The sequence below is a fragment of the Heterocephalus glaber genome, unplaced genomic scaffold (assembly GCF_053883595.1).
Source record: "Heterocephalus glaber isolate CG9 unplaced genomic scaffold, H.glaber_assembly_v1.0 deba00001550, whole genome shotgun sequence".
Classification (NCBI taxonomy): Eukaryota; Metazoa; Chordata; class Mammalia; order Rodentia; family Bathyergidae; genus Heterocephalus; species Heterocephalus glaber.
In genome coordinates, this window is record NW_028258343.1 from 4,276,050 (window position 1) to 4,302,891 (window position 26,842).

Sequence of the window (26,842 nt, forward strand, 5' to 3'; positions counted from 1 at the left end):
TTATGGTTAGGCAAGACACTCTTTTGCTAAAGAATATGTCTTAATTGCTTTTTCATGCGTTGAGGTTTTGCTTAATGGTTTTAAAAGTTACCCTAAATTAAGGCACAACTATTCCCAAAAATTTAGGTATTTTAAGACTGCTGGAATATCAATTCGTCTATGGAAATTTCCTTATGAGGAAGTAAGAGCTTTTCAAATCTAAAAAATAAATAAGACTGTAGTTTACAAAAGCTAAAACTAAGATATCCTTAATGTTATGAGTCTCTGACTATCTTATATGTGAAGTTAAAACCACAGTTAGTTAGAGGCACATTAAATTATAAAGACTAGTTTATTATAGCTAAGGCCTGTGAAACATTTGCAGTTTGGCAGGGCTTAACCACACCAACAAATGAAATCATGAGACAGCCAAATAATTCTCCTAAATCCTCTCTCTTAGGCATGGACCAACATGGTGCTAACAGTCCTCAACCAGATTCAGATCCTCCCAGATCAGACCTTCACGGCCCTCCAGCCTGCAGTGTTCCCATGCATCAGCCAGCTGACCTGTCACGTGACTGACATCAGAGTTCGCCAGGCCGTGCGAGAATGGTTGGGCAGAGTGGGCCGTGTCTATGACATCATTGTGTAGAAGACTTGAGTTCCATCTCCAAGGATGTACAATAGCAAGGTTAGAGTCTGCCCGCTAATCTAACTGATAGCATTTTCCCCACCACCAGCTCCGTGTAAAGTAGGTCTCAGAGAGCAGTGTTCCCTAAGGTAAAAAAGCCTTTCCAACCACTCCCTAATGAATCAGCCTTGGGCCATCCTGGATACCAAGGTGGCATCTGGATGACACAAGTGATCTTCTGATTTTGCACACTATTACAGAAGATTCTATGTTCTTTGATATATTTCTAAATCTTGTTTATTTCCAAGTGCTTTTGCTTGCCCTGTTGTACCGAAATGGATCATTTTCAAAGACCATGCCTTTGAAAACACTACATAGATCCATTGGAGTCATCATTTTAAAAGTAAATGCAATTCCTAAGGAACTAATTGCTGGTAAGTCAAGCTGATGTATAAATACTCATATCTCGTACCAAACATTATTAATTAGAAGGAAGTTTATATTATGATTATGGATTTGGCTGGGAAGAAAATAGCTACAAAAAGGTATTTTTCAGTGCCACAATCAAGAAAGAGATGATTTCTGCTGTGAAATATTCCAGAGCATTTCAACATTATTCCTAAATTGTTAAGATTTTCAGGTTACTATTCGCTAGCTTCCCCTGTGTAAGGTACTGTTGTGCCTTTATTTCTGCTTCTAAAGAAAGAAATTCTTTCCTAGCAGGATTGTAAGTCTGCTTTGGCAGCCTTTAACATGAAGGATCCCGTGGTACTGGCTGATGCATCTATTGTTAAGAGACAACAAGGAAAGGAAAGAAAATGGTGCCTTAGTCCTTTGTTGCGCAGACATTTCTATGCCCCACGACTATCTGAACTTAAGGTATAACACTCGGTTTTTAGGAGAACCAAATATTAAGATGGTACTCATTTTATATCAGTATGCTTGGAGGAAAGGCACTCAAAGTCCTCCATCCAGTGAGCAGACTTCTCAGGGAAGCGGGCAGGCAGTGTGGGATAGGGAGACAGCTGGAAGGGGTGGGAAAGGGGATTGTCATGAAACACGATGCAACAAACATGAAATCAGAAACAAGTTCTAATCTCAGAAGAAAACAAGACTAAAGAACAGAGACAATGAGTTTTAGAAAATTATTTTTTGCTATTTAAAATATGTCTCTTTATGTTTAAAGTCCTTTTATTTGGACCAGTATTTTTAAGTGGATATATCTTTCCCTATTATAAAATGAATTTGAAACCTTTCTTTTCTTATACTATGTGTGTATATGCAGACACACACTTTTTTGTATCAGGCTGGGGATTGAACCCAAGGCCTCACTCAGGCTAAGCACACAGTCTACCACTGAGCTACATCCCCAGTTCTTACTATAATGTATTTTATATTTCTTACATTATAATAATGATTGGGCCTTCTCAGGCAAGCCCATTTATATACATTCTAGGAAATAGAGTAGTTGCTAAAGCATACATGGTAATTTCCCAGCACCTACAAATGTCATCCTTTAAAAATAAAAACAAAACATCAGTTCTTCAGTATTGAAACAAGGCTTTGAAATAGATTAAGCTTTATCCAGTGATAGTATTCATAAACTTAGCCCTACTTGAGAACTGTGTAGCTATCAGCAAAGTTAGAGCAGGGCAAGCTTCTCTAAGTTGATCAAAAAGAAAATCTTATTTTTGGGGGGGAGTACCGGGGATCGAACTCGGGACCTTGCGCTTGTGAGGCAGGCAGCGGAACCACTGAGCTAAATCCCCGGCCCAAGAAAATCTTATTTACTACACTTCTAGAAACACCCCCAAATCCAGAGATTTTTCTAGTCCCATAAATCATTCTCTTTGCCTTCAGTTTTTTCTCATTAGACAGTAATTCACATTTACAAACAGATCAACTGTTTTTAATAGAAAATACATTAATGAGATATTAAAGAGCTGTGTTCTTATATATAACTTTTGAATTTGTGTACTTTGTGAAACTCAAAGGAGTACACCATGGTTGTTTTGTTTCTTTTTAGCTTCTCTGAAGCCCAGGCACTCCACAGTTTATGGGTGGGGGTCAACAAACCAGAGTACAGAAGTAGAGTACTTACAAAATTCTTATACGTAGCAACCTTTCATAAAGTATACAAATCCAAAGGAACCCAGTCTCAGGGTATAGGTTTCAGTTCATTGTGCAGAAATGAGAATTCATTCTCCCACATAGTCTCTGTCATGGACTCTAAAACTAGCTAATGCACATCAGTTTCTCCATGGTATGTCCAAACTCTGTTCTGTACTCGCCCGGTTACAGGCCCCGAGGATAAAAAGATGAAGACATGTACCCAGATCCCGACCTACAGTTTTGTAAAAGGTTTTGGGTGCCTTCCCATCTTGTTGACAGCCCACTCATTACGAGTCCCACAGCACTCTGATGCCCACCTCCATGCCTAATGACCTCTGAGCTCCACCCCTACCCGATGTCCATGTCCATGTCCATATCCAGATTCACCTGGTAAAGTAGTTAAATCACGGCCACACCTTCCTGGGATATTTGCAGTTTTCAAAAAAGACATTGCTTGATGCAAAGGAGTCTGTAAAGAGTAGGCCGTAAAGCCGGGCATAGTGTTGCTTGCCTGTAATCCCAGCACTCTGGGAGGCCAAGGCAAGAGGCTTCCGAGTCTGAGGCCAGCCTAGGCAATTTAGCAAGAAAATGCCCCCAAATTTAAAAAAAAAAAAAAAAGGCTGGGGATATAGCTTGGTGCAAAGACCCTGGGTTCAATCCCCATAACTGGAAAAAATAGAAAGAGTGGGACTTCCACTGACTCTTTAGGGGAAAGGGTGGTAATTTGTAACATGTGGTAGACAGTGTCCCCTCCAAGTGTGAAAGTCCTCCACACTGTATTTTGGTAAAATATGCTTCATACAACAAGCATGAAAGCTCCGAGTGTAAGACTCCCTGCCTGAGCAGCCCAGCCAAGGCCATGCACTCTTGGCAGAGCTCTCCCTGCCATGAGGAAGGGTGCAGGTTTGGACAGTGGAGGGCTAAGAAATTCTTCACGGAGCTTTGCCTGGCTTCTTTGTCTCCCAGTTGGCTTTTAAAGCTGATCGGGCTGCCTCTGCACACCGTCTTACTATCCTTCTCCCTTCTTACGTTTTAGCCTTCTGCACAGACAGAACGAGAACATCTTTTCCCAATTTTAGGCTATTTAATGATGACCAATAAGGACCCAGGCAGATGCTAACATGTAAAACAGCTCAGATTAAAGTATTTTAAGTCAAACGTGACAATAATATTAATCCAATTCAAAAGTACCTTTGACTCGAGACATGCTGGTGTGATGACTGCCAGACTTTCCGTCCTTGGTGTCCTTAGAAGGCGTACACAGAGTCACGGGAGGGAGTGAAACTGCCTTTACTGTGGGAAGGCAGTGCAGCTACATAACAGACATCTCGGCCTCCCCAGCCCACCACAGTACTGCTTACATTGAGGAACATTTTCTTTCTCGGGAAGGAAAATTCAGCAAGGTCACTCCCATCAAAGCAGAATGAAGACCTGATAACAGCAAGCTGTGACAAACAGCGTGTCCCGAAGTGTAGACCCTCACCTATATCATATTTAGTTTTTACAGTGACTTTGGGAAACACCTCTCGTGTTTCTCATTTTTTCAGATGAGAACACAGACCCGGAGAGGTTCAGGCATTTGCCTAAGATCACAAGTAAAAGGCAAAGCTGGTTGCACAAGAAGTGTTGCTGGACCAAAGGCAAGACTTTCTCTAACCCAAGATCTAAGTGCACAGAGTATGAATGTAAGAGAAAGAATCTCTCAAGGAAGTAGACAGTGAAAATAACATTTGCTTGATCTGAGTTATGTGGAGTTTTTAAAAAATAAGATTAAAAATGTATCTGCACATAGAAAGTCATATACAACACATTCTCAGTATTTGAAAATAAAGGACATTAAAATCTAAATTTTAACCATAAGGGAAGCATTTAGTGTTACTTTAGAAAATTCACTGATGACAGAATACTACTATTCATGGCCAGCTATGAATGCAGAAAAACAGGGCAGTCTGTGTCTGGAATGGCATGCATAATTTGTAAACCTTTCCAAACACTAATAAAACATTAATCAACTCAGAATGCAGTGCTCTGTACCCAACAGTGCCTCTTTACTTGCTTCTCTGGGAAGTGCTAAATTTGTAGGTCATCATCAAAGTTTGGGGATATGCAATATAAATAACCATTTTTTTCAAAATGCACATTCTGTGGAGAGGAAGTGACAAGGTGGTCAAGATTGTTTCAAGATCCAGGTACTGACGGCATCAGGACAATATCCATAGCACCCATGTGCCATAATACTGCAACATTTCCAGAGGCTCTGCACACAAGGAAACCAACCCCCGAGTCCCGCAGTGACTGCAGACAAACCTTACATGTGCTTGGGTACCACTTGGGTCAGCCCAGCAAGATCTCATGTGGCCTTAGAGAAGCAAAAAGAACATTTTCCAGCACTTTTTATTGAAAACATAATCTTGATATTGGGAAGGATTTATAATGTTAAAAACTTGATTTGTGCACTGGGAATGTAGCTCATTATCACTGAGTACTTGCCTAACATGCATGAGGCCCTGGGTTCAATCCCCAGTACTGCAAAAAGAAAAAAAAGATTTATAATTATATCATCTCAAAAGAAAACTGTTCTCTTTATTCACTAGTGGAGCAATCTAGAAAAATCCATTTGTTTGGGAGCTCACCTTCCTCTGGCCATAGTATAGTGTTTGTGCTTAATGTAGATGTAACTAATAACCACATTAAGATTTTGGAATAGAATACCATTTAAATTTCCAAAACATAAATATATTACTTTAGGGAAGACAAATAAAAACCACCCCATGATTGTCTAGAAGAAAATTCAGTTGAGAATATTGCTCAAAATCTTTACAAACAGTATCACTGCTTATAAATTGAAGATAAACCACTACCACACCACGAGCACCCTACAAAACCTTTTCCCTATATCTTTGTGTAGTAATGTAAAGTTTCCAGGGACCAGCTGACCATCTTAGTGACAAAAGTGCGCTCAACTCCTGGTGGGTCCCACTCATCCTCCTTTCAACCACAAAAATCAATTGCACTGTTAGTTCTTGTCCTGTTAGTTTAACCAGTGGTTGTCTAGTTTCTTTGGTCTTAAAACAGTGGATTCTTAAAACAGTGGATTCTCAAGCTTTAGCACGTATCAGAATCACCTGGGGTGGGGGTATTAAAACAGACTGCTGGGGTCATGCCCAGGGTTTCTGATTTTATAGACCTGGAAATTTGCATTTTTAACAAGTTTTCAGATGAGGCCAGTGCTGCTGCTGTGGAAATCAGTCTTTGAGAACCACTCCCTTTGAAAAATGTCCAGCTTCTACCTTTCAGATCAGCCTGACTTATCAAGCACTAGAGAAAAACTGAACTTGCCCTGGGGCAGACAATTTGAGATTGGATTACCTGTAACATTCCTGTTCGATCTTCCCAGTGTCCAGTTTTATTGTATAAACGATGGGTTTTTACATGCTAGAAGACAATGAATGTATAAGTTCTATGGAACAGTGAGATAAGTCTAAGCTTCTCGTCTTTGTATTTAGAAACATTGATTCTATAAATGATTGTATCATGTTGACCCTTTGACTTGTACCGAAGGTGATTTTAAATTAGGTATGTAGTGTTTGCATTTCTTTCCATATAGTTTTAATGAGACACTTCATGTTGGCTCCATTCAGCCTTGGCTCCTGGCTTACTACAAAGGTTTTTGAGTAGTTGCTTGCTTGCCAGCTGTTGTTCATCTCACATTGGTCACTGAAATATCAGCATTTCAAGACATTATGACACTACTTGCTGTACTTTCATCTTTCACTTAACTGTCTGGTGTAAATTAGTGTTTTACTTTCACATATATCTGTAAAGAGTCTACCAAATGGCTTCATGGAAATTTGCAAAATGAACCAACTCCCTTTTGAGTAGTAGATATGCCTGTTTTGACTTTTTGGTAAACATGTTGTATTTGTGCACAAATATGCACAATGGAGACTATATTTATTCTCTCATCTTCCAAATGATGGGGAAAATGCAAAAGTGAATCGATGTACTTTTGGAAAACAGTGAGATTCTATTAACTCAAGTACAGATGGGGCCTTAGTTTATCTTTTAACTCTTTATTCAATTAATTAGCTCTGGAAATTATCTTTCCATTAAAAAATAAGGACCACAGCAGGATTTATTCAAGAGGAAAAAAAAAAGTTTCTTTAAATCATCACCTACTTATAAACTATATTAATCACATATAATTCTTATTGACTCTATCAATAAAGTTTTTCTAAAGATTTCTGCTTAGTAAATAGCCTGATCTCATTTAAGTTAGCTTAGACTACTGTATAAATAGAATGTAATAATTTTAGGCACTAGAATTAGTGAGTTCAGAAAGCATATTAGTGTTAATGGTATCAAGGATTCAAGTCCTTGCCTGTATGAATGGAAGTAATTGAAGATATTTTTCGTTCCCATGCGTCTCATAATCCTTTTTAAATGATGGCTCTAGTTCTTTTAATAACTGGTTCTAAGATTAAATTTTTAAAAATCAATCTCTAGGAATAGTTTATTTTCAAAGTGTTTTACCAATTGGTGCCAAAAAGGCAAGGGTGGAATGTAAAAGCCAGTCTTTCGAACTAACATGTAAAATGTTAGTTTTTCTCTTAAAGTGAGGGAGGCCCAGCCCCCATACTGCCGGCCCCTAGGGATCATCTACGGCTACCTCATGATCACATGCGAGCTACTTGGTTTTGCTCTCTCTGTAGTGCTTTCATCTGGTTCTTGTTGGAAGTGCTTCTGATTAAAAACTGGTTTCCCACTAAGCAGGCAAAACTGGAGAAGATGACTGCTTCTGGTCGTTCTGGTTTTGCTTCCATTGAAACCAGGTGGTAGAATATCCAGGTATGGCATGATGGGGCAGGAGGAGGTGCCTCGAGGGAAAGGTTATCTTTGTTTCTTGGTTTACGTTGGGGGGGAGCTACAAAGAATATGTTCATTGCCCTAATCATGCCAAAAGACCATTATTCGAGATGCTTCTCCTGCTTTTCTAAGAGGAATAAACTGAAATTACATCCTAAACAGTCCCCTACTCCCATCTCACATTCTAGACAAAGCCAGTGGGTGGTATGGGTCCTTTTATCCTTTCTTGTATTATACCAAAGAATTAACTTCTTTTCATTAAAAATTATCAGTGAAGCTTGGTACAGCTATAATGATTTGCATCCGTATACCATTTTACATATAAAATGCAAAATTCACCCTTGCAACCCCATTCACCAGGAGCCTTGAAGCATTGTTTACTCCAAAGGCCTTGTCAAGGAAGTATAATTTTTGTTTTGCCTTCTTAGTTTGGTCACATTTACATACAAAACCAACCCCTGAAAACTACCCTTCTTTATATGTTGATATAACTGTTTGATTTGATATAATCTGTCTGTTCATTGTTTACTAGGTCTCTGTAAGCAAGCCTGCAAGTGTATTTTGTGTATATTTTATCTGAGGTGAAAAATGAAGATTCTAAAGAGAAAATATTTTAAAAGATACTGTATTTATGTTGCTTGTGTTGTAGAATAAAGATTCAAATGCATTAAAAATCTGATCTGTGAAAGTTTTCTTAACTGAATAAATATATCAAAATAATTTATGAAAATAGCTTATGTTTAGAGAATTCTGCCAAAAGAAACTCTGAATGTAAAAGGTCCTTTCCAATCCTGTAAGATACAGATTTTCACTACTAACCATTTTGTATATGCCTAGAAAATCAAATTTGCAGAAATGTATACCATTGTCTCTCATACACCTTCTTTAAAGGGGGCTTTTATAATTTTTCCATAAAAATGATATCAGATTCATTATCAGTAGGTAGTATAGTTCATTCATTTAAAAATATTAGAATATTACCTTTTATTTATAAACAACTAAATCCCTCAGTTAACAGCAGGAATATTTTCCAAGTAGTACTGAAAGAAATGTAGCCACTTCTCATGATCTTACTGGGTTGTGTTTGAGAAACTTGTAATAGAACCCAAGGAATGACCATGACCACTACATGCAAAATGCACCATTGAGGAGGAAAAAATACAAAATGCTGTGAAAATGGAATTTGTGCTTATAACCTTAACTCACGAGTCTGTTGTGTAGTCCAGCTAACTCACAAATGTACCACTGAGACTCAGTCACTTCTGGTTCGATCCCCTACCACCTCTAGAAGGAGAAAGAAGAAGAAAGAAGAGGAAGAAGAAGGGGAAGGGGGGAGGGAAGAGTAAACTCAATCACATATAAGGATGAAATAAAACTATACTGAGACAGGAGGTAGGGTGTGGCACAGCTGGCTGGGGTAATAAGTGGGACCTGTTAACTACAAGATCCCAGGACTTCCAAATAATTCCCAGGACCCCCTATGTAGAACTTCTTGCAGGCTCCCATGAGATACGGATGGCATAAAAGATGCCATAAGGAGCCCACTCCGTCACTCTTCATGGTAGCACCCACTGTGCCTTCCAGAAGCAGGGTATAAAAGGGTATACTTTTATTTTTGCTTTTATCCTTTCCTCTCTTTTGTTTGGCTCAAGTTAGTTCTGCAGGACCAGTTTCTCATTTACACTTTCACCCTTCACTTTTCAAATTAACTTTTGGCACCATTTTTCGCTTCTCGTTCATTTCTTTGAGGCAAGAAGGACCTGGATACATTTAACTGGGGAGCCATTTCTGAAGGAACTACCTATTAATAATACTTTGCATGTGAATGTCACAAACCAGGAATGGAGAAGGCTCTGCCATGGGAGAGTGGAGAGGGCCTTGGGCCTTAGCCACAAAAGCAGATTTCACAACCCAAGCATTGTCCCTTCCTAGAAGTGGGAAACATGGACACCACTTGCCTACTCAGAGCAGAAGTGTCCAGCTCTGTAAAAGGAAGACAACCTTTGCTCAAAGGGTGGTTTTCAAATAAAATGAAAGCTCAGTGTGGCAGGAACTAGCCCCAGTTTGGCAAGTTGACATATTTTGAGATCCCATTGAATGTATCCTTGACATTTGTACCATGAATGTGCTCCAACACAGCTTAGCAGTTTATGCCTCTGATTTGAGGAGGTCAGCAGCTCAGGAGCAAAGCTCTTTAATCATTCTAGAACTAAATGCTAGGACTGTGGCCAATGCTTCAATTATTAACATCCAGCAATGAATATACCCTGTGCATAAATCTCGCTAAGTTTCTTTAGAGCAGAGACTTCTATGCTTCAACTCTCTGGCTTATGATCAAAACTTACATTACAATTTAGCTTTCATAAATATTGCACATCACTCATTAGAAAGCATCCTTTCCCATCCGGCTTTGGGTAGGCTCAATAAGCAAGCAAAAATAAAATCGAAGCCTAATGCAATGCTGTGGTTTTCACATTCTGACCAAAATTCTTGTTGTCTCAAGCCTTGAAAGAGCACTTTTAGCATGTTTTTATCTTCCCCTTGTTTGTTTTTATTTATAGAGTTCTAGTTACAACATCAAGTCATTCCTGCCTTGAATCTGCCCTGTTAACCTAGTCTGGCTGCACAAAATGTTTTGTTGTCAGAGAAACAAACCATCCAGTTTAATGATCTCATTCAAACTCAGAGATTGTCAGAGCACAGTAAAATCCCAGAGAAGTTTATAAGCAGATTCTAAATCATTTTTTAAAGTCCTAGAAATTAAAAGTTTCTATTCTGACACAAAGGATCAAATGCACAATAGTTCAGCACTGAGAACTCAAATACTAAACTTTGATTTGTTCTGCTATGGTTTCCTGTCCTCCTTTATATCAGCATGTTATTCATTATACTGAACTAGTGCTGTAACCAGTTCAAATAATGCAAGGAAATAAGGCAACATTCTCCAGCAGAAAATGAATTAGATTCTAAATGTTGTGATGCAAAAGGCTTCATTTATAACTCAACTTGGAAAAAAATGAGAATTGAAGCTAATTTACCAATTATAAAGGATAGCTCATCTATATTAGAGTGAAAAGTTGAATAGCCTGTGGTGGACTTCAATCAACTCCTAGGACAGCCTCAAGTCAGTATATACTTGATGGACTTTTTCTACTCTAATAATGGGTGATAAAAATATTCTTCTAGAGACTAGATTTATTTTTCAAGTAGAAGAAATAGATATTATTATAGATCTCTCACATCAAAACCATGTAAAGTGGACTTCTTTGAAATGAATAACATTTTTGATGTGTGTTCTAAGTACAACCAACTGAAAACATAGGCAAGAATCCATTCATACAGATTTAGAGAGTTAAAATTTAGAGGCCTAAATTGGCCAACTTAACTAGTTCTTACTCCTGATGGGAAAACATGTCTATAAACCTTGGAAATTAGAACAAGATCAGAGACAAAAATACCACCTCTGCTCGGCAGGTCTGCCTCGCCCCACTCTGCCTGGGGCCCACATCTTCAACTCCCCTGTGCCCGTCTCCTTCCCTGCGCCTGTGGCACCCAGGAGCCAACTGGACATAAGCGAACATGATCATGCACTTGTTTCAAAGGCTTCTCCTAAAAGGAGGCACAGGACTTGGTCATGATCAGAACAGCCTGGGTTATATTTTTCATGAAATTGTGGGTTGGTCAAAATTTAGGAATGGATACAGATATGGATTTAAAGAATCCTCATCCATAGATCATAGAGGGATGCTGTCAGCCACCTTTCTTCAATATGTATTTGGCTGAAAGTGTATTTGGCATATTAATCTATGGTTTTCCCTCCGCCATTTTTCTCCATTCCTTTGTCCCTATTTTAAGTAGTTGATTCAGGAGTACATTGTTTCGGGGAAGGTATGTCACGGCGCAGAATGCCCATAACTCATTGTCTGTCCTCTCGTTCTCCTGATCTCCAGTTCTTGAATTCTGAAAACACAAGATATATAGATGTAGATATAGATATTTAGATATATATTGACATATTTATTTATTTTAAACAAACTGCAGGGTGGAAACATGAGAGAAATAATTTCCTTTTCTCTTTGATTAGAACTGAATTACCAGAGAAAAAGTTGTTCAACAGCAAAAAGGATGAAGGTCGGGGAGGACCCTGCATTGCTGATACTGCCCCATCCCAGGGAACTCATCGCTGTGCCGTGCTCCTGGCTAGATGCACGGGGAACAGTCCCAGTCCCTGTAAGTGGCCCAGAAGAGCACAAAGATGTCCTTTCCCTGAAGGCAGGTTCCCTGGATGGGGTACCCCGCCAAGACATAGCCTCTCAGAATTCTGCCTCAACCCATACTGCAGCAATCCCACAAAAACCAACCAAGTGACTATTACCCTTGGCAGAATGGATGCTCAAAACACTTTTAGCTATTACCCTAATATAAAGAAAATTAAAGTTTTGTACACGAAGTTTTAGGCTGAGATTCATATTTATTTTTGTAGAGAATAATCTAAAAATCACTGGAAAACCTTATGTCAGGGTTGTTAAGGAAACAAATGGCAAAAGGAAGAAGGGAAGGAGTGGAACAAAGGGGGAGGAAGAAAGGAGGAGGGAAGGAAGGAAAGAGGTGAAGGCAGGCAGGGTCCTTACACTTGCAGTTATCCCAAGGATGCACCATCCGAGCTGCCAATCAGCAGGACCTCCCAAGTCCAGCTTCAGAGGCCGCCCACCCTCTTTGGGAACAAAGCTGCTTCACTGGATCATCATCTTCCACTGGGGTCCTAAACTCTCAGACCTTCAATTGTGAAAAGTCCGCTATCCTGTACAGTGTAGATTCCACCCCAGGGCAGGGCACCATTTAGGGCAGAAAAACCAGATTTCATGGCCTCCATTCTGCTTGACCTGATAGAACTTAGCCACTCATATCTACTGCCTGCCAGGATGATCACAGCTCCACTTTATGTTTCAGCTGATCAGCAAAAGGCAACTCCATTCTGTGGGAATTATAGCCAAATTCAGCATTAGAACTACATCTACTTCCTTTGTGTGCTCTTCATCAGGACTGGAACAGGACAGTATAACCAGGTTAGGGTGACTCACCCCCTGCTTACCACCCACCTCCCACCACAGCTCACTTATACACCTGAAGTACCTCAAGCCCTCTAGACAATCTCAAACATAATCTCCATAAAAATTAACAGCCATTGTTGAACTTGTAGGCGTCCAGCTCATCATTTTTAAAAATAGAAAAGTTGAATGTTTTATATCAGAATTGGCTCTTTACAGTAAAAAAATAAAGTCTCAATCCATGTAAGTTTTAAAAAATTTTGTCCAAATTAGAATATTTTCAAAAATTACAAAAAGAACACTTAAAGATGAAACAGGTAAATTTCAAATAAATGAATTTCCTATTCAGGTCGGTTCACTATTAATGAATATACCAATCCTTTGGCTGTCTGGAACTAGTTTGGCTGATTATTACTAAGCTAATACTCATTCAAAATATTGACTACCACTACTACTGACAATTTTTCCATAAAACTCTGATTTATAAATTGTTTACCATTGCAATGTTACACTATTAACCAACAGATTATGAAAGGAATTTAGGTACCTTTTACTTATAACACCAATGACAGGTCAACCAGCGTTGATTTTTAATAATTGTTTCTTCGTTCATTCCCTTTATCTTAAGAATGTATTTACAAACCACAAAAGTAATCATTTTCTTAAGAAAGGTAAAATGGTGAGCACAGAACTTTCAAAAAGGAAGTTATTACACATTTAATCCATCTAAAGAAGGCCTTGTGTTCACATTCCATCTCTAAATGGAGCACCAGCTTGTAGAAGAACCAGAACCACAATGTCGTTATCTCAATACTCACACAGCTATGCCAGGCCATTTGAAAGGAGTATGTCCTTTCCAGACCACATTTTATAGGGAAAGAAAGCAAAGGCTGCAAGAAGTGAAAGGAGAATTAACTTGACAGTTACACAGCCAGAGACTGGCAAAGCAGAATTCAAACCTAGTCCAGTCCAGCTGAAAACCCAATTTCTCACTGTGACACGATGCCTTGATGAAATGATTCACGTGAAATTAACGGCCTGGCCTAGGGCAGCATCTCCAACTTAGTTGAAAAATCACCCACAAATTTAAATTCAAACTATACTTTCAAATGATTATACTATATTATATATTATATTATATTATTATATTATACTATACTAGGCCCCACAGTGAGAGACTGCATCTGGCCTCACAGCCACAGGAACACACAATGAATCTATCTGCTATAGGAATAAGCAGCATACAGTTCAACTGATGATTATGTTCAACCTTATAATCCAGTGTTTGCTAACAGGTATCTTGAAAGAGAAATATTCAGGACAAGCCTAAATTCATTCCAACTATCCACAATTTTTAGAATTTCTAATTCTATTCCTGCATTAGATTATGCTGTTGAAAAGTAATGTTTTCAGACCAAGTTATCTTAGCTTCCTCTAGCAATGCCTTCACTAGATTAAGATTTAATGCTATGCCTCAGCTTTTTAAGGACAATGGAGATAAGAAATCGCCAAATGCGTCTTCTATAAATCTATAATAGTAAGTCCATTAGATTACTCTTTTTTTAATAAGAAGTATGAGGTCAGTTTTTCAGAATTCAAAGCCTTTGAGAACAATTATTTAATTTTCTATTACATACAGACTTTTTAAAAAGAAGGTTGTTTGTTTAGCTTTGTGTATTTTGCTTTAGCTGCCAAGAAACTCAGAGCTAACTTCAGGGTCAAGTTTGGGAGCAAGGGACGGGTAAGGCACCAGGCTCCTGCTGTGTTTCTCAGCTGCCTTTATTGACTCTGCATAACAATTCCACAAGATGTGTCAAGCCCTCAATCTCGTGGCAAGAAAAGTGCACTAAGATAGATTTCCTAAGGCTGCTGGCTGAAAAACAGTAGAACTCAAGCCCAGATCCGAATTAAAATCCAGCTTTTCCAAGAATGTTGAAAAAATGGTCTCATCCTAACTGCCTGGTGTAACCCCTCCCAGGGTGATGTTTTCATTTATGAACAACCATAAAGCCCTCCTGTAAGGAACATATAAATCACATGTAATTAAAACAGTCCCTTGGGCAACATGTGATCCAGCTAACTCTATAACAGACTAAGCACAGGTGCCTTACCAGCCAGAACTGTTCAGTGACAAAAATCTCTGTAGCCCACATGAGCCGATCACACACAAGGGCTCCCTCAGCACCATGGGGAGGGAAAGGATGACAGGGTTTTCAGTTGCTATTTCGAATACACCTTGTCAAAGAGTTGGGATCAACAAGAAAAAGACTGTGCCCCAAGAGTTCTCAGCACAAAATTTCTGTACAGGGGGCCAATTCTCTAATATTAGAAACAACATTTCCTGTGCATACAGTAGCTAACAGTGAGTGTTCACTGAGGACAGAGTATTTTACACAGACTATTTGATATAACCTCAGAACAGTTATAGCATTATAAGTTATAGCATTATTATAGCATTGACCCTATTTAACGGAGGAGGTTAAAGAAATTCCCTAACTCAACCAAAGCCATTCATGTGGAAACGGTAGAGGCAGGATGCAAACCCAACATGCTGGTTCTAGAGCTGCATGTTTTACTACAAGCCTGTAGACCTGTTCCTGTTGAGAGGAATGCTACATAATTCTAGGGGAAAATCATTTGGTTAGCCTAGTTCTCTTGCCTACAGCCAAGCTACAGAGTAACTCCAGTTTGGCCTCCGGTCACAACTGATACTTCAGTGATCCAGTGATGCTGTGATTCTCCAGGACAAGAAACATCCTGGGAGAACAAACATCTGCTCAGTTCCTCATTGTTCTTGGACTGTTAACATCTTGTTTGCCAGAGATGTACTGAACTCTCTGCAAGCCTTCCGTTACACCTTGTTTATCCCAATGTGAACTATTGAACTCTCTGCAAGTCAGTTGTTACATTTGTTTCTCCCGATGTACTGAATAAAAGGTGTGGTAAGCTGGGGGCTTTGTCTTTGCCGCCCAGAGCAGCACTGATCAGACCCAAAGCTCAGCTTCTTCTAAGTCTCATTTTTCTACCTTTCCTGTAATTCACCGTGTGCTGCCGTGGCTCACAGGAGATCAGGACTCACTGCAGAGGTTCTGGTAACGTCCCCTTCCCCTGTCCCCTACATGTTCCTACACTGATCAGAATAAAATAACCTTAAAAATTATAAAGCTTGTTTCACAACTGCAGCCAAGTCGTTCTATGTTTAGTATCTATGTTAAATTTTATTACTCACAAATAAAATTTAGTAGAACCAAGTCACACACTGACAGTAAGTCACCTGCTACACTGAGTATTTAATTCTCATGAAAATAAAAATGGCAGAGTAAAGATTGGCAGGCAAACATGGCCTCTCTGACATCTGGAATTGAGACACCTAGAAAACAACAACTTGGTGAAGAAGAAGAAAAAAGTAGACCTCTGGGAACTGGGGGGAAAGCCGACAGGAAAACTAGAAACTGCAGAGACGCAGAGACTAGAAGAAAGCAGTCTGGAAAGCTCTCCCTCACTCCAAGGAAGGAGGACCTCACTCCAAGGAAGGAGGACCTGTCTCCACTGACATGGGCCCAGCATGGGTTGGCAGCTTGGGGAAGAAACAATGGGCTGGGCCAGCAGCAGTGGCCCCAAGAAAAGCCCACAGTTATTGCAAACCAAAAACTACATGAAGCTTTACTCAAAGTGACTCCTTCCACACAGCAGGCTGGGGTTGAAGAAGAAATCCAGTGCAGCCTCCGCCATATTTGAGAGTGCTAATCAGTTGCCATTTTGGTAAGGGATTAATTGCTGCAGCCTGGACAACTACATTTCAGGGTTTCTAGGATCACCCTACCACAGTGACTGGGTGGGAGGTGGTCACAAGAGACAGTTGCAGAGAGGGCACAGGCTAGATATAGACTCCCTGAGAAGATTAGGCTCAAGCCAGGAAGGACACAAGGGTCCCACTCATGGAGTTGAGAACCCAGGCTGTTTGTATGTGGCTTGCAGAGTGGGCTGAGTCTGAAAGTGCTGCTGTTTAGTCCCGCAGACTGCTTGACCCAACCCTTCCTGTGTTTACATCCAAAACAGAGCTCTGCCCTCTATTTGCTTTCCATATCTGCAAATGTGATCAGAAATATGCCTCTGGTTGGGTGGTTGCCAAAGCCTTGGATGTATGAACAGAAGGGCCTATGCACAAAGGGGCCACCTCACACACCTACAGGCCATACACTAGGTGGATCCAACAGCTGCCAGATGGTGCACAGAAGAACTGGACTTAGTGAAAAATCAGAAGACACAATGGCATGAAAAACCTGTTTACAGAAATAATAGCAGAAAACTTTCCAAGTATGGAGGAAAAAAAATTCAGCATACAGGTTAAGTGACTCACATAGAATCCCATATAGCCACAATCAGAAAAGACCTTCTCCACAGCACATCATAGTCAGAATCCCAGAAGTTCAACAGAAGGACAGAAGCATAAAAGCACCAAATCACTTATAAAGGTAAACCCACTAAGATTACAGCCAACTTCTCAATGCACAAATTAAAGCCCAGAAGAGCTTGGACTGGAGTGTTTCAAGCTCTAAAAGAAAAAACATCCAACCCAGACTAATATATCCTGCAAAACTATCTTTCAAAATTGATAGAAAAAATGAGGACTTTCCATGAGAAACAGCACCCTAAGAAATTCATGACCACTAGCCGAGTTTGGTAGTATGAACCTATAATCCCAGCACTCAAGAGGCTGAGGAAGAAGTATTGCAGTGAGTTCAAGGCCAGCTGAGGCTACATAGTGAATTCAAGGCCAGTCTGAACTACATAGCAAGACCCCAAACCCTGCCCAAAAAGGAATGTCACAATCTCCAACTATAAATTGTGGCTTTATCTATTTCTTCTTTTCTGTTTTTCTTCATATATTATTCATATATTAAAGTTCTGTTGTTAGGCCTATATTTCTTAGGATTTTATCATCTCACAAATTGACCCCCTTATATTATTAAATCCTTGTTAATAGTCCTTGTGCTATCAGTTTGTCTGATGTTAATTATTAATCATTTAGTTAATGATCCTGTTGGATATTTTTTTCATTATTTTCCTTTTAGCCTATTTGGATTTTGTATTTAAATTTGATTTTTTGAGGGCTGAGGATGTAGCTCAGTATTAGGATACTGGTCTCGTGTATGTGAGGCCCGGCCCTGGGTTTGATCTTAGATCTCCAAGAAATAGTGTTTTTGTAGAGCTTGCTATTGGATCCAATCAGTTGGACAAAGGCAGAGGTTTACAGGAGAATTTCTCTCAGACACTGAGAAAGAACTACTAGTTAAGTTAGAGAACAGTCAGGTGCTGGCAAAGTCAAGTCTGAGTACAGTACTTCAAGAGAATTCGGTAGAGATCGAGGCTATGGGAACATTACGTAAAATGATAACCGGAAGTAGTCCATGCAGTCAATTTAAAAGCTGGGATAACTTTCATCTGAGCAATTTTAGGGCAAATGTGAAAGCAAAAGTCAAATTGAGGAAGGAAGAGCGATTGGGAGAGAGGAAGGCAGGAATGGTGACCGTGTTTAAATTGTGGGGATACAGAGAGCAAGAAGACCACACAGAGGAGGAATGGGCGCCACGGAAGAAGTTAACGTTCCTGCTTTGCTTATTCAAAATTCCCAGGGATGGTACAGGGAGGAGGAGATGGCGTCCTGTCCCCCTTTTGAACACTTCAGGATGCCATCTTGGGGTGGGAACATGGGGTACTGGGCTGCACACATGCATGCGCACTGGAGGTGGGGCACGGAACCCCGGGAGGAAGGACTCCGCTGGGAGGTAGTTTGGGGGAGGACCTGGGTGGGCACGGCTTGCTTTGGACAAGAAGAAAGGCTTTCACCTAGCACAGCTCTCACGATGGTGAATGAGAAAAGATGAAGAAAGCAGATTAAACTGAGAAAAACGGAGTCTTGCTTACTAGCTATTTCACACACACACACACACACACACACACACACACACAAAATTGAGTCTATGAGAAAAGAAGAGGGTTTTGGAAAAAGATTTAAAGAAAGTGGTGAATGTTTAAAGGGAATAGGAAAGCGCTGATCACACATTCATTCCCGACCATTCCTCAACGTGTTTTTGCTTCCAGTGTCCTTTAGGGTTACACTTGCTCCCTGAGCAGATGGCTGCCCAAATGCTTCACGCTAATTGTTCGTCTGTCCACCACATGTGTATAAGCTCCTCTGTAACAGGGGCCGTTTCGTGGGTGCACATCATAACACCTAAGAATTTACTAGCAACCCCCAAACAACACGTGCTCAATGAATGAGATAAAAAATATTGCCAAGTAGTAGAGGCTCTATACCACTTGCTTGGTGGTTAATTTGGAAATTGAGGCTTTGACTTGACATCCACAACATAATAAGAATCCTCCAAATTTCAGTATTCTAAAATTCAGTGAGAGAGGGGTGAGAGGTCTTCAAATTTCATTTTGTACTCACTGCTCATGACCTTACAGTGATAGCAAATGTCTGTTTGCAGAGAGAACTGCCAGAAGGACCCTTAAAAAAAAAATCTGTGAAGTACAATCAAATGATATAAAAGCAAGAGATTGAAATACAAAAGTCAGCAATTTTTAAAAAATTCTAAACACTGATTTTTGTTTTAGAGAATGAAGCTTAAAATGAGAGTGCAGATGGGCCGGGGATTTAGCTCAGTGGTTTCTCCACCTGCTGCGCAAGCACAAGGACCCGAGTTCGATCCCCACTACCGCCCCCTCAAAAAAATGAGACTGTAGATTACAGTTGACATTTTAAATCCAATGTCCCCAAATTAAATCACCAGGATCCCAACTGTATGTCAAAAATAGGCCTGTTAAATAATGCACATTTCAATTCAAAGGCTTTCACCTGGATAAATTGGGCCACAAACTTCCTATTAATGTTATGCCCCTCTGTATTTCAAGAGCAATTCTCTAGAGTATACAAATATATTTCTAAATTACCTCCTAACTACTGAGAAATTACACTGCCTATGCACTTAACCAAGATCTATACTTTCCATTTTCAACAATATCAATCTCACTGTCATCTCTCCACCTCAAACATAAGATTTTACATATGTTTAAGAAAAACCATACATCTGCGCTAAGAGTTCTTAGGAACATATCTAATAATGAGGAATGTTGCATAGAATTTCCAGTGTTAGACCACACACTGGAGCTGTGACATAAAAGTTTTTGCTCTGGCTCTAACACTGCTCATTCTTTTTTGTTTGTTTTGTCTTTTGTTTGTTTTTCTCAGTACTGTGGATCGAACTCTCGACCTTGCACTTGCAAGGCAGGTATGATGCCACTGAGCTAAATCCCCACCCCAACACTGCTCGTTCTAAAACACTAGAGCAGTCACACAGCGTGTTTCCTCAAGCTATGAAAAATGAAGCAATTGGACTAGAATAGCATGGTTCAAGAATTTCCATTGAAAAAATAGATGTGAAAATTAACCCTCAAAGAAAATTGAAAGAAATTTTAAAGCACCGTGGTCAAATAAGTAATGCTCTATACTACAGCAATTCACAGCAGAATACTTGAGAATCTGACAGGTCCTTCAGTGAAGAAAGTTTTGACTATATAATCTGTCATTTCTCAGTTACTTATCTACATATCATTTGCTAGTCTCTTATTTCTTAAAATTTCCAAATATTGGGCCGGGGATTTAGCTCAGTGGTTCCGGGGGCTGCCGTGCCAGTGCGAGGTCCCGAGTTCAATCCCTGGTACCAAAATAAATAAATAAATAAATAAATAAAATTTCCAAATATTAGCAACACGAAAAGAATGTCTTTCATAAGCACTAATATTTTCAACTATATGTTATCCATGCAAAGTGAGTAAATCTGAAGCTAGAATATTTAATAGTAAACTAGACAGATATTGGTTGTAGAAAATCAAGCAGCAATATGGCAGACTAGAAACTCTGAGTGATCCTTCCATTAGAACTTGCCTGGGGCCAGGGATTTAGCTCAGTGGTTCCACCACCTGCCTCGAAAGCACAAGGTCCCAAGTTTGATCCCTGGCACCAAAAAAATAACAGAACTTGCCTGGATCCTAAGTACTCTGTAACAACCTTCTGATGCTTTGCAGCCCTCAATAGAGAGAAGAGCTTTGGTCTCCAGGACAACGAGGTACCTTGCAAGTTTCTGAACTCTCAAAGAGTAGAGATCATTGTTGACCTAATAAGTGTGTTTTTAATAAATGAGAACTTAGATTCATGACGACAAAAGAGACGTGCCCAGCACTTACTCCCTCCCCAACAAAGAACCACCAAGGTAACAAGTATGTATCTGTGTATGAGATGAGTGGCTTGAAAGAACACTGGAAATCATCAACAGGGAGACCAGAACTTTGTGAGGTTCAAAGGCCCACCACAACAGCATAAGGGAAAGAGAATATCCTGGCACCTGCCACCCTGACTCCATAGCCAGGGAAGGTCTCTCCCCTTGAGTGAAAGAGAGAGTCCCAGCAAACTATCAGCTCAGGTGCTAGTCATATCCTAGCTCCTGGAAAGTGTCATAGTCCTCACAGTCTTGTAGCCCTTTTAGATAAGTAAGCTGAAAACTGCTGAGCAGTCTTGCTTTGGGAAAGGATCTCACATCATCTCCAGCAACCCGGACCCAGGGTCCTAGAGTTAGGAGGAGGGAGCTATTATCCAAGTTTAAGCTGCGCCAAGGGTAAGAAATCCCAGCATATTTCCGTCTCTGGGACTCCATAGACAACTCCACTGCACTGCACAAGCTCAGAGGTTGCTGCTTCCAGAATCCAACTTGGCCCGGCAGTAACCATGAACTAAACCCACTGGGTGCCTTCCACTGTAGAGCACAGATGTTGTGACAAGAAAGGAAGCAGAAGGGTAGCCCAATAAGAACCAGGAGGTCAGGGGATTTTTCCCTGAGACCAAAGGTGTGGGCAGCCAGGCGTGGGTTCATTCCAGCACTATTACTAAAGGAAGGTGCCTATGCGGTTCCCACCATCTCACTCCTGTGTTATGCTCAGGTCCCTGGTACTCATATGGTGGGGAGAGAACACCATGGTTCCTCCTGCTGCCTCACTCACAGCCAAATGCCAAGGGGGCCTTAAATACATCCCTGCTCCAACTATCACCCCGCCCTTTGGGTGCACATAAGTAAGGAGACCAGAGAAGAATTTTGGCTGGCTCTGGCTGTGGTCCTACACTCAGGTGCACACTACAGTTAAAGGAGGGGGAAGAAACACATAGTTCCAGCTATTGCCCAACCCTGGGCATGCATGGCCAAAGCGGGCCCTTGAGAAAAACCTTACCTGGCACCAGTTTCAGTCCCACTCCCGGACATCCACTGCCATCGTAGTGACAAACAGGACACCATGGTTCCTGCTGCCACTATATCTATGTGGTTCCTACTGCTGCCTGGCCCCTGGATCTGCACCTTTCATGGCTCCATGCTGATGTCAGGTTTGGCTATGAGCAGAACAAAGGGACTGCTTCAAAGCCCACCACCATCTCTACCCATGCAGCATCTGGGCCCATACCACTGATGAGGCAGAGGACAAATGCTTTATGCCCCCACCACTGCTGGGGCTTCCAAGTGTGCAAGGCCCTTACGAGTAGCACAGTGGGCATCAATAGTGCCCAAGGAGGGCTTGCTCCACCAGCTTTCCACCAGCCACCAGGACAGGGTGAGGAGGACCACCCCCCACCCCCAGGCAGGCCCACCAGCTGAAGGCTTGGCCACACAGGGGCCTCCAACAATACCCCCGCCCCCAGCCTCTGGCCTTTGGGCTGTGCAGCTACTTGGTTACACACTGCAGAGGCACAGGGGAACAAAAGCCATTGTCCTGAGCTCCAGAAGTGAACAACAGAGAGAGTGCCTGTCTCAGGCTCCCTGATGAAAACAAGCCCACTGGAAAAGTGAAGGGAATCTCTGCAATACAGGCACACCAGACCACCGAGATTAGTAAATTGGAGGGATTATCAGCTCCCATTGGAAACTGGACTTTCTTCAGGGGAAAAGCAGCTGAAACCTGCAGTAGAAACTTGCACAGTACAAACCTGCAGGTGGACAGGGAGCTCAACTTGGGACTTGCAGCCAGAAATCTGCCTGAATCTCACGGGTCTGGGACTAGCTTACTGGGACTCATTGACTAATAACTGCACACTGCTGCCCATGTTGTCTATTGTGATAGCAGAGACACACCTTGAAGGAGGCCCTTTATTTTTTAAAGGTGATTGATTAATAACTACCACAAATTGTCATTCTTTAAGAGGTATTTGATGCTATGGTGTTGCTGATTGTATGACTTGAGCTAAGGTGTCTTGATTGATCTAAACAGTTTTCCTTCCTGGTATAATGAAAATGAGATCGCCTCAGAGTCATTAGAGACTCAAAACCTAAAGACCAGCTATATCTGGTAGACACCTCTGAGAAGCAATCATTCCATAAGGGTTTTAAATAGACCAACAAAGATACTTACAATAAACAACTTCATAATATCAACCCAGGAACTAAACCAGGGACAGTACCAAAAACAAAAATGAGAAGGCATTTAAGCAAGTCACAAACCCAAACTTCCACCCCACAAAAGGCAATTTCTGGGGGAAATGAGGTGCAAAAGTCTGATAATCAACCACCTGGACATCCTGAACTGATAGCACAGGAAGTAACAAAACAGATGAATGAGGCTCTAGAAAAATTCAAAGCAGAAATAATCTCCCAGATAACTACAGAGATGGTGAGCAGAGTGAAAGACATGATTAGAGGCTTTAGAACAGAAACAGATAAAAAAAAAAAAATAGATGAGGTCAGAAACATGCTGGAAGCCAGGAATGCCCAGCATAAGAAAGAAATGGAAACCATGATCGCCCAACATAAGAAAGAAATGGAATCCATGAAACAGATTCAAACAGATATTCAGGAGATTAAAAACTCCACTGAAAGCATGCAGAGCAGATTAAGAGAATCTGAAGATAGAATATATCAGATATAGAAGACAGGATCGCGGTTAGAGACCATGAAAATAGAGATTTCTTAAAAATAGTAAGGGACCATGAGAAATCAATTCAACAGCTGCTAGATGATGCAACGAAGAATAACATAAGACTGATAGGAGTCCATGAAAAAACAGGAGAAAGCACAATTGACATAAAAAAACTGTTCACAGAAGTAATAGTGGAAAACTTCCCAGACAAAGGAGGAGAATTGGACATACAGATAAGCGAGGCATATAGAACTCCACCCAGCCATGATAAAAAAAAAACTGCACCTAGACATATACTAGTCAAGATCCCAGAAACCGAACAGAGAACAGAATTCTACAGGCAGTTAGAGAAAAGAAACAAATCACCTATAAAGGAAAGCCCATCAGAATCACGGCAGACTTCTCAACACAAACCCTCAAATCAAGGAGAGCCTGGAGTGAAGTATTTCAAGCCCTAAAAGAAAATAACTTCCAACCTAGACTGTTGTATCCTACAAAATTATCTTTCAAAATTGATGGGGAAATTAGATATTTCCATGATGAAGAACACCTGAGAAATTTCATGAACACCAAACCAGCACTCCAAACAATTCTAAGCAATATCCTAGAAAAGCACAATGAGAGGCACAACTCCATGAGGCCCAACAGAGGGAAGCCACCAGACAAGGTAAGAAACTAAAGGGAAAGGGGGAAAAAGAAATAAGAGTCAACAACAGTAAAACATCATGACAAGGATGAGTCAATATCTCTCAATTATAACTATCAATGTTAATGGCCTCAATTCACTGATCAAAAGAAGTAGAGTGATGTAATGGATTAAGAAGCAAAATCCAGCAATATGCTGTATTCAAGAAACACACCTAACTCAAAAAGAAATTCATAGACTGAACGTAAAAGGATGGAAAATGGCTCTCCACGTGACAGGAACCCAGAAAAAAGCAGAGGTAACAATCTTATTTGCAGACAAAGGAGATTTCAAACCAAAACTAATTAAGAGAGACAAAGATGGTCATTACATCCTTGTGAAGGGAACAATCCAAGAGGAAGAGATGACAAGCCTAAATATATATGCACCAAATACGAATGCCCCCAACTATACAAAACAAATATTAATGGACATGAAAAACCAAATAAGACTAATACAGTTGTAGTGGGGGACTGCAATACCCCACTATCACAAATAGACAGATCACCTAGACAAAAAGATAACAATGAAATTCTAGAATTGAACCAAGCTATTGAACAAACAGGCTTAATAGATATTTACAGAGTGTTCCACCCCACAAAAATCAGAATACACATTCTTTCCAGCTGCACACGGGTCATTCTCCAAAATAGATCACATGCTAGCTCACAGGACATGTCTAAGTCAATGTAAAAGAACTGAAATTACTCCCTGTATATTCTCAGACCACAGTGCAATAAAATTGGAGATCAATAACATGAGAAACTGCAAAACTCCCACAAACACCTGGAAATTGAATAACACCTTCCTGAACAACCAATGGGTCACAGAGGAAATTAAAGAAGAAATTAGACAGTTTCTACAAGTAAATGATGATGCCAGTACAACATTTAGGAATCTATGGGACACAATGAAAGCAGTTCTATGCAGGAAATTCACAGCAGTGAATGCCCATATTAGGACAACAGAGAGAACTCAGATAAATAATCTAATGCAGAACCTCAAATTCCTAGAAAAAGAAGAGAAAAACAAACCCAAAGCCCGCACAAGAGAGGAAATTACAAAGAGCAGAGCAGAAATCAATGCAATGGAGACTAAAAGAACAATACAAAAAAATTAATGAATCAAAGAGTTGGTTTTTTGAAAGAATAAATAAAATCAATAAACCTTTAGCCAACCTTATCAAAAAAAGGAAAGAAAAGACTCAAATCCATGCAATTAAGAATAAAAAAGGGGAAGTCGCAACAGAATCAGCAGAAATCTAGAAGATTATCAATACCTACTTCAAGAACCTGTACTCTAATAAAATGGAAAACACAGAAGAAATGGACAGATTCCTAGATACATATGAATTGCCAAAGTTAAATGAAGAAGATATAGAAATTCTAAACACCCTAATTACAATGAGTGAAATTGAAAATGTAATAAAATATTTACCAACAAAGAAAAGCCCAGGTCCTGATGGCTTCACTGCTGAATTCTATAAGACATTTAAAGAAGAACTAATGCCATTACTCTTTAAACTCATCAAGGAAATTGAAAGGGAAGCAAGGCTTCCAAACTCATTCCTGGAAGCAAGTGTGACTTTGATTCCAAAACCAGGGAAACACCCAACCCTAAAAGAGAACTACAGGCCAACCTCCCTAATGAACATAGATGCAAAAATCCTCAACAAGATACTGGCAAACAGAATACAGAGGGTCATCAAGAAGATCATACACCCTAACCAAGTCAGATTTATCCCAGGGATGCAAGGATGTTTCAACATTCATAAATCAATAAATGTAATACACCATATTAACAGAGTCAAGGACAAAAACCATATGATCATCTCAATAGATGCAGAAAAAGCATTTGACAAAATCCAGCACCTGTTCATGATAAAAACCCTACAGAAAATTGGAATAGAAGGTCTTTATCTCAACCTGATTAAGGCTATCTATGAAAAACCAACAGCCAACATCATACTGAATGGTCAAAAACTGAAAACTTTCACACTAAAATCAGGAACAAGACAAGGATGCCCACTATCACCACTCCTGTTCAATATAGTTCTGGAAACATTAGCCACAGCAATTAGAAAAAAGAAAGAAATAAAAAGAATAAAGATAGGAAAGGAAGAAGTTAAATTCTCATTATGTGCTGACAATATGATACTTTACATAGAAGACCCAAAAAATTCCACCGAAAGACTTCTAGACTTAATTGACAGATTCAGTAGAGTAGCTGGATACAAGGTCAACACTCAAAAACCAATAGCCTTCTTGTACACAAATAACAGACTCACTGAGAGAAATTAGGGAAACAATTCCTTTTACAATAGCATCCCCAAAAATGAAATATCTAGGAATCAACCTCACAAAGGAAGCAAAAGACCTCTACACTGAAAACTACAGCACTTGGAATAAAGGGATCGAAGAGGATATAAGAAAATGGAAAGACATCCCTTGCTCCTGGGTAGGAAGAACCAATATAGTGAAAACGGCCATACTTCCAAAACTGCTATATAGATTTAATGCAATGTCAATTGAAATTCCAACAATATACTTCCCACAGCTA

General features: G+C 40.1%; 2 protein-coding genes across 5 annotated transcripts in view; one reads left to right on the forward strand and one right to left on the reverse strand.

Moving 5' to 3' along the window:
• The window catches only part of Arfgef3 (ARFGEF family member 3), a 162,607-nt gene extending 149,799 nt beyond the window's left edge, over positions 1-12,808 (forward strand). For 3 of the 4 annotated variants that reach the window (XM_021259353.2, XM_021259356.2, XM_004846075.3), the window contains one exon: positions 440-8,267. In XM_021259353.2, the coding sequence (XP_021115012.1) occupies positions 440-631 (192 nt within the window). In that variant the 3' untranslated portion in view covers positions 632-8,267. Of the gene's footprint in view, positions 1-439; positions 8,268-11,672 lie in introns of those variants that run through there. The other variant, XM_021259354.2, reaches the window with a different exon arrangement.
• The window catches only part of LOC147824213 (uncharacterized), a 55,906-nt gene continuing 32,816 nt past the window's right edge, over positions 3,753-26,842 (reverse strand). The window contains exon 2 of the mRNA XM_087190029.1: positions 3,753-11,548. The gene's annotated coding sequence lies outside the window, so the exon portion shown is untranslated. The remainder of the gene's footprint in view (positions 11,549-26,842) is intronic.